General features: G+C 46.1%; 1 protein-coding gene across 1 annotated transcript in view; it reads right to left on the bottom strand.

Annotated features, from left to right (window-relative positions):
• LOC104500426 (anthrax toxin receptor 1-like) overlaps positions 1 to 8,022 on the bottom strand; it is a 36,241-nt gene that overhangs the window by 24,894 nt on the left and 3,325 nt on the right. Inside the window, exons 2-4 of the mRNA XM_010144068.1 lie at positions 3,199 to 3,270; positions 2,385 to 2,456; positions 167 to 248 (exon numbers count right to left, since the gene is read on the bottom strand). Coding sequence (XP_010142370.1) covers positions 167 to 248; positions 2,385 to 2,456; positions 3,199 to 3,270 — 226 coding nt within the window. The remainder of the gene's footprint in view (positions 1 to 166; positions 249 to 2,384; positions 2,457 to 3,198; positions 3,271 to 8,022) is intronic.

Genomic DNA, 8,022 nt, shown 5'->3' with positions numbered 1-8,022 from the left:
TGTTGTACCAGCTCCTACACGCTTCGCACTCTTCACTCACCTGCTGCAGAAAAGGGAAAGAACCCCACTTACCCACCAGGGCGTTACTACCCAGATTCCGTTGTTTAGCATTTCCTGAGGAGCACCCAGATCCAGTTTAGAGGCACTAGAGCATGCAGCTAGTTACCCTTTCAAATCCTTCATGCATGTACGTGTCACCTCCTGGAAGGACTTTCTGCAGCTCTTCTAGACCCTGGCGTATCTGTTCCCTGAAACGAATTCAGATACCCCATTAGATCCCAGACCAGATTTATCAGGAACTGGCATCCAGGTGAAAGGCATGCATGGCAGAAGCAGATACAGCGAGGAGGGAAAAGTTTAACGCAATGTTTATATAGGCTAAGATAATGTTACAGGCTAAGGTAATGTCTGGGTAGGAACCTTTCTAAGGAAACGGGAAATAGGGCAGATGTGCTTCCCGCAGCCTGGGGAAAGCATCGCGGCAGCAGCATCTCCCAGGGTCAACAGCCACACGTTTCTTCCTAAATAAACATTCTGTGTGTAACGCTGGCCAAGCCGGTGATGCAGAAGCTCAGTTTCCTCACTTGCACTGGCTGACTTGACAATGTAACCAAACAGCCACGAGAAAGGACAAAACCTCAAACCATCCCGGCAACTCCAGTTTACGTGGGCTTGCACCTTCAGTTCCTGTTCACACTGATGGGAAGAGTAAAGCTTTTCCAAACAGCTTGTTATGATTCAGGGTATCTGTTTTATTTTTTCAGAAATCCCAGGCACAGCGGCAGGCTAAATGGGGTGGGCACTCATTTGTTGTTCCACCAAGTTGCAGACACCAAACTCTGGGAGCCAAGTACAGGCCAGAAGTTTTTACAACCAAGATAAAACCCTGCAAGATGCGAGATGTATCTCTGAGCAAACTATACAATCTTCACAGACAACAGATTAAGTCACTGCATGCAGGAGGACCACACTGACGCTGCCAGACCAAATGCCAGAAGCCAGTTCTGTCCCTGTGTTCAGCACACCCCCTCCGTTCAGCTCCCCACGTGCATACCAAGCCAAAGCGGAAGAGAAAATCAAGAGCACTGCCTGTGATCAGAACTCAAACACTGACATTTCAAATGGACAGCAAAGGTTTTTAAAATACATCAGTCCTGTCCCATTAGATGCACTGGGTGTTCCCAAAAGGGATGCTAAGTGCTCTCAATCTCCACGTTCAGATGCTGATACACCACATGGAGGCATGGGCAAGGGAGAAAAGGCTTTGCCACTACTCCATTAAGAAAAGCCGGTCTTAACCAAACGACCAGCATGAAGCCCACACCTTGTTTGGACCTTGTTTGTCAGTCCTCCAATAGGAACCAGCAGCTCCCCAGTCAGTCCCTGGCTTTTAGACAAATGCCATATCAATATCCTGTTCCCATTCAACATTTCTAGGACAGCTGGATAAATATGAAATACATTTCCACGTGGGAAACAGCAAAGTCTCATAACTTAGCGCTTTAACAGACTAGAGACCTTTGCAATGGGTGATGCTCACAGAGAGACTGAAAAGAGACTGAAAGAGGCAGAACAGGTTTTTCTCCGGCACCCAGATAGATATGGTGAACTCTCTTTATACTTGTTGTTGCATTAAGTGGCAAGAGACGCTTAGGCTGGCTGGGTTTAACGACATTTGAGGCTGGTATGTATGTGGACTGCTCTTCAGGCAAGTGGCCAGTTTCCTATTCGTTCCTCTATTGCAGCTGCTCTGGTATGCGAGTTCAGAGACATCCAATATGTAAAACACATGCTGATTTATACAGCCTTCACATGTGGTACATCTATTTTTGCTCCACGTGGCAATGAAGTTAGCAGAGGAAGCAAGAGCAATTAAAGGACCTCATCCTTGAAGTCAGAGTCAAAAACCCAAGATCCTGTAGATTTTACTGGGATTGACTTGGGATCAACAAGGAGATGACAGGAACACGCTTCAGAAACACAGAAATCAAACCGTCATTGCCAAAAATATACACCCATGCAACCCACCCTGAAGACTGTCTGCCTATACCGTACCTTCAGACCTCCTGAGAACTCATGGTCACCTCTGCCGCAAGAGCACGGGTGTAACCTATGGCTTGCAAGTTCGTTTTATGGGGAGGGAGTTTCCCTATTTGGCTGCAGAAGAAGCTCCCTAAGGACGTTTCAAAGGCAATAAGGCTGTTGTTCTCTGACAAAAGCCTGGAAACCTGCAGGAGGCAAGACTCCTCCATGAAAGCAGTTTGAGTCAAAACCCTAGTTACTGACAGAAGGACATCTAGAAGTTAAAATGCAAGCAAGGGGGGTGAAGGAAGCTACAAGGACACCTCACTGTAGGTGCTGTGCACCTGTAAATCTCTTCTTACCTGTCTTCTGTCAACCTCATTAGAATTGTCCCTCTAGTTGAGAAAACGATGAAAGACATCCTCAGCTGAGGGCTGGAGAAGGGGAGAAAAAAAAATTATCCTGGTGGTCCTGCGCAGAGCTTACTGTATGTGTAACACCAAACACACAGGACGCTCTGATGGGCTCTAGGTTATAACTCAACGGGATGAAAGACAGGACTGAACAGCAAGAAGTGCTTTGCCCTAGGCCTTCCTAGTCAAGCCAAACCCTGAGGAATCCTTCTGAAAGATGTAAACAGCACTCGCATCATGACTTTAGGATTGCTAAAGCAAGAAAGGCTTAAATACATCCTGGTATCACCATGGAGACCAAGGAAACCTAATGGTGTTTATCATAACAGATTCCACCCCGGCCTGGGGGATTTCTCATCTGGCCTCGAGGCATTCAGTGCCTGCGAGCTATAGCCTCAGGCCTCTCCCTGCAGGCCCGGCCTTTCTGAACCTCTGGCAGGGGCCAGCCCTTAAACAAGAGGATTGCTTCCCCACAAAAGTGAGGTGTGATCCAGGAAAGTCAGGCAGGAAAAAGGGAGCAATTAGCTTATCTGCTCCTATTTCCTCCATGACACAAATCTGGGGAAAAGCAGTCAATGGGATGTCATGTCATGTCATGTCATGGCTTGGCTTCACGGACTAAGATGAGACAAGCGGTAAGACCTGTCTCTCCACGAGGGGACTGGCACCAGCGTGACCGCCTGCCTGACACGGAGCACACCTCTCCTCACCGCTGGCACACGCCCCCTCCTCACTTGGTTACCTGCAAACCAGCACTTCTTACCTTATGAACTTGCGGGCCAGATGTTCCACAAAATGATAGATTTCATTCCAGTGGTGCAGGACACTTCCTGATCTAGGGAAACAATTATTACAGGAGATATTAGCTTAACTGCTGCTATTGTAGTATTCCCAGCCTCATGTTTTGTCACACAGTGCTCAGCTAGTCAACATCTTTTTATTTTACTTAGCAGTCACTGTCCACGTTCTTCCTTTAACGATATATTAAACTGTAAATGACATTTCCTACTTAACTTTGAAAAGCAAGAACAATTTATGCTCCGTGCAAGTGTTTGAGGCTACGCGTGGCAATAACACACGGCAGTTACACTAGACCTTAAACAAATAAACCCTGCGTGGAGACCTGTCTCTCTGCACAGGATTTGGGGTTAATTCCACCAACTCCCCTGCCACACCTGCAGAGCTTTTAGCTTAAGTGTATTTTGAGAATAAAATGCATTTGGAGGAGCAGATTATTAAACTTCTCTAGTGTTTCCACTGTGCTAGAGGCTATGAAAAGTACAACACCTTAAGTCCACATCTCGACTGTTGTGGCTAATTCTTTCACACCTCAGTTAAAGGCAAAACAAACTAATTTTTCTTCTCAGGAAAATAAACTATGACTATAATGGGACTGGGTTATTCTTCTTTATGCTGTAAGAATCAGGAAAAAATTAGGTTAATCGGAATCTTTCAGCACTAAATGCCTCTTCTGGCATAAACACTTCTATGAACACTGGAATATTAATACTGGAAAAAAAATTCCTGCCTAGAGTTGGAAAATAAATGTGTCATCACTTATTTAATTCATTGACTGCAATTAAATATATTTATAGGAGAAATAACCATTCCACCTTTAATAGAAACTTCATTGATCTGCAGCCTGAGGAAGGGAAGATGAACATTTGAGATGTTTTTTCACTTTGCAGAAAGAAAAGGCATCCGACCTGACTCTGGTTTACCTCTGATCTGAGAATGCAAATGAACAGCCACGAACAGAGTCACTCCAGCTCTGCACACCTGGAGCAGCCAACCCCGGCCTGGCTGCCAGGAGCATGATTTCACTTCCGAGCAGCACGGCGAGCATGCAAACTGCATTGTGCGGGGCAGACAGACCTCCTTCCCTGTTCTCCCCACACCCGAGTTTCATTTCGTATCAGCAAAAGCTTTGGCCCCATCCACTTGTTCCACCATACCGTAAACCATTCTTTCTCTACGTGACCCCAGTAAGGCCAAAGACAACCTCGGGTGACACGTACAGAGGACCCTTGCACAGAGCACATGGTCCATCTGGACAAACAGTAAACTCTCCTGCTCTCGTTGCACGAAGGAGCCGATACCACATACACCTCACAGGCAGCCCTGCGCTGTCCATGATTGCCGGGGAGACCTGAGCATGGGCAGTGCCACAGTGCCAGAGCACACCCTGGCTGGCTTTCCTTTCGTCAGAGCAGGCCTTGAAATCAGGACTTGTTCTCCACACAAATGTGTCTCGGAGAGGACCAAAGAAACACCAACAGCAAGGCGCGTGATAAACTAATTAACACAGGCAGTGCAAAAATCAGTGTCTTCCAACTGATGACGGGTGAGGTACTTCAGGACTTGCTCTGAAACAGGGAACTTATACCCCACTGCATCCAAACCGCAAACTGATAGAACAGGGGCACGCAAAGCTCAGCCCCAGGTGCCATTAGAACAACTCTTGAGAACTTGACTATGACAGGCACTACAGGCCCAGCAATGCCAAATAGCCTAAACTGTTTCAGAGAATTGGTCTGGAAAATAAGTATTTATTGTCTTTACATGGTAAGGCATAAAAGAGACACTCTATAGTATTGGTTACATCAGTCTCCAGGAGATACACGAAGCCAAGGCTTTCTTAAGAACATCCTTCAGTGAAACGTATGTGCAGTTGGGAACCTTTCACAAACCACGCTTCTCCCAGCCATCAGGTAAAACGACCGTAATGTGTTTCACGTAAAGAGAAAACTTAGCTCTCAGCCTCTGCCAACAGAGAAGCTCTAGCACCATCCACCTGCAACAGGACACTGCCCTAGGAGTGACATTAGCCTTTAAAATTAAGGTTATTTCTTCCCCTCCGAACACAAGTTGATCATCACTTAGAATTACCATAGCAGCAAGGGGCTGGGAGTGAGAGCCAGCCACCATGCGCAGGAGGTAGGTAGATCGTCACATAAACCTTCCCCATGGCTCTCAGAAGTCACACATTTCTTGAAAACAGCATTTGCCACAAAAAAGCTTAAAGCCCAATAGCTCGGTTCGATGCTGTGGCAGCCAGTAAGCCAACAGCACATCCTGACGTCCTGTTTAAGTGTTTGCCTTGGCAGTCGTTGTTCTGCTGGTCTTAAACAGTTTGGGCAGTTTTTTCCAGTAAGCAATGCTTATGAATTCTTCACACAAGTACGGCTTCAGCTCCTGCTTCCTCCTCCCCTTCCTCATCCTCCTCTGTTCTCCTACCAACAGTCCCATCTTTACGCCCTCTGGAACAAAACTGCAGGCATCTGAAGGACAGCTCTTTTTCCATGACACCTTCCCACACATCCATTAACACAAGGAACAACCCAAAGTTCAAGAACAGCAGAGTGCTAAACCTCTCTTTTAAGGAAACTCCTCACCAGTGCTACAATCATAAAACCAAACTCACTCCATTCCACAAAAGGGGGATGTTTTCTGCTTTCAGTTCCGAAGGCACAAAGTGGGCACTTAACTCTTCCTCCCTACTAGAGCAAGCTGTAAAACGGTCCCAAAATGAAGGCTCACACTTCTGCCAACCACATCATTCCTTCTAGCACAGCAAGTTTCCCACCCATAACTCAAGAGCTTGCAGTCTACCTGCAGCTGATTTCTTCATCTCACCAAGCCCAGGTCTGCATTCAGAAAAAAATACTCCTGTAATACATAAAACACATCTTCTGAAACACACTCGAGACTCCTCACAGTCTTCACTTGGCATAAAAGGGACAAAACCCTTTGCGGTCAGAAGAAAGTTTAGAAAAGCAGCATTAGCTTACAGTGCTCACCCCACAGTAAGGCACTTGCCACTTGTAAAGCCTCTCATAAGGCAGGCCAAGAACCCTGAGTTGGACAAGTATTTCTCAAGCCCAACTGTAGGACAGTAAAAGCCAAATTTAAAATCGTTATCTCTTCATATTCCCAAAGAGAAACAAGATGATCAGCAAGCCAACATTTACAGCTGAGTGGTTCATGCTATAAACTTGCAATTTAAGAAAAGGCTCATCCTGAGGATGACAAATTCCCTGCTGGAGAAAAGCCCAATAAATGGAAATTAAGACTAAGTAAACCATTATGCCTTTAACAAGAGAGTGATACATTCTGTGGTCAACTGTGCTGGCATTTCGTACATCTAAACTAAATGCAAGGGTGAGAAAGACACTCGGCATGGCTCCATGGTTCCAGACCCAGAGAGCCACACTCTGGTGAAACCCTGCAACCCTCCAGCAGCTGCTTTTCTCCTACTCCACCATGACCCAAAGCTTTAACAACTCAAACCTCCTGACAGTTTGTCTCTCTTGAGCTTTTTAGACTCCTTATTACATTTCTGTCGCTGCTCCTTTGCAGAAAGTCCATGCTTTTATTTAATTCACGAACTAGAAAAAAAAGAGAACCAAGCCCACAAACCCTTCTACAGCGACTTCACACCAGTTACGTGCACCACAGCTGACAGAAGTACGTAATGACACCTGATTCAGAGAGTGATGTTGATCCAAATTCTCCTTAAACTTCCACAGATTTGGACTAACTTCAAGAAGTCTCCTAGCTGTCAGAGATGGCGTTGACCCAAGAAGTTTTGCAGCATCTTTTTATTGAGTTCTTTAAAAGTAACACTAATGAGCCAAGAAGTGTCCTTTGTCTTTCCAAACACTTCAAGAGCAACTTTGAAAACACTACGTAACACAAACATGCTAGAGAGGTGATGCAACCCTTTGAGGAAACACTACTATCTCGTGCCACACTTGACACAATGCAGCTCACCAGACACACGGTCAAACACTGGAGCTTACAGCGTCTACGGAGGTGCAGTTCAGAGCACCTACTGCAGTCCAAGAACGTTATTCTCTTCCTGACTGGCAGGGGATGAGTAAAAAACCCAACTAACAAACACGTAACCACGGACTGAATTTACATCAAGCAGTAGATAAAGCACAAAGCGCTGCAGGCACACATTTAACCCTGGGTGTAAGGTAGCTCCCACCCACCCTTTTCCCAAGGAATTGTTCACTTTAGAGTCACCACCAGCTAAAAACCATGTACACAGGTCTGGACCAGCAAGGATTTAACTTAGCTCACACCTACAGTAGACTTAGGAGTTAATGACATTCCTCCAGGCAACCAGCAAAAAGACACAAGAATGTGCAAATTTTTCCATCCTACCTTGCTGGCAGCCCTCAGGCTAAACCAAAGAAAAACTAGGTCTCCATGTACTTCAGCCCCCTGCCAGCCCAACAAAAGGCAGACACTGCTCTGGATTCAGGCCTGGGATTCCAGAGGAGCAACCAGGGATCCCTGACTAGCTCAACAAAGACCAGAGATGATTTTGAATCTGTTTCTGCAGACTCTCAGTTCTACCAGTACCTACCAAAGGCTTGTATTTCTTCCAATCAGAGCAGCTAGAATATTACTCTGCACTTTAAGGGTCCTGAGATCGGCTCTGTTGGCAGGCTCGCATTTCTCGGGGCCCTGCCTGGTCCCTGGACTCTTCTACACTCCAAGTGTAAACAGGGACAGTCTCGCTTAAGTCGTGATAACTACAGCTACCAGCACTAGATTCAGAGAAACAACTACCAGC

The sequence above is a fragment of the Buceros rhinoceros genome, unplaced genomic scaffold (genome assembly GCF_000710305.1).
Source record: "Buceros rhinoceros silvestris isolate BGI_N320 unplaced genomic scaffold, ASM71030v1 scaffold12039, whole genome shotgun sequence".
Taxonomy (NCBI): Eukaryota; Metazoa; Chordata; class Aves; order Bucerotiformes; family Bucerotidae; genus Buceros; species Buceros rhinoceros.
The sequence above is the reverse complement of the archived record's forward strand: the minus strand, read 5'-3'. Positions and strand labels throughout refer to the sequence as shown.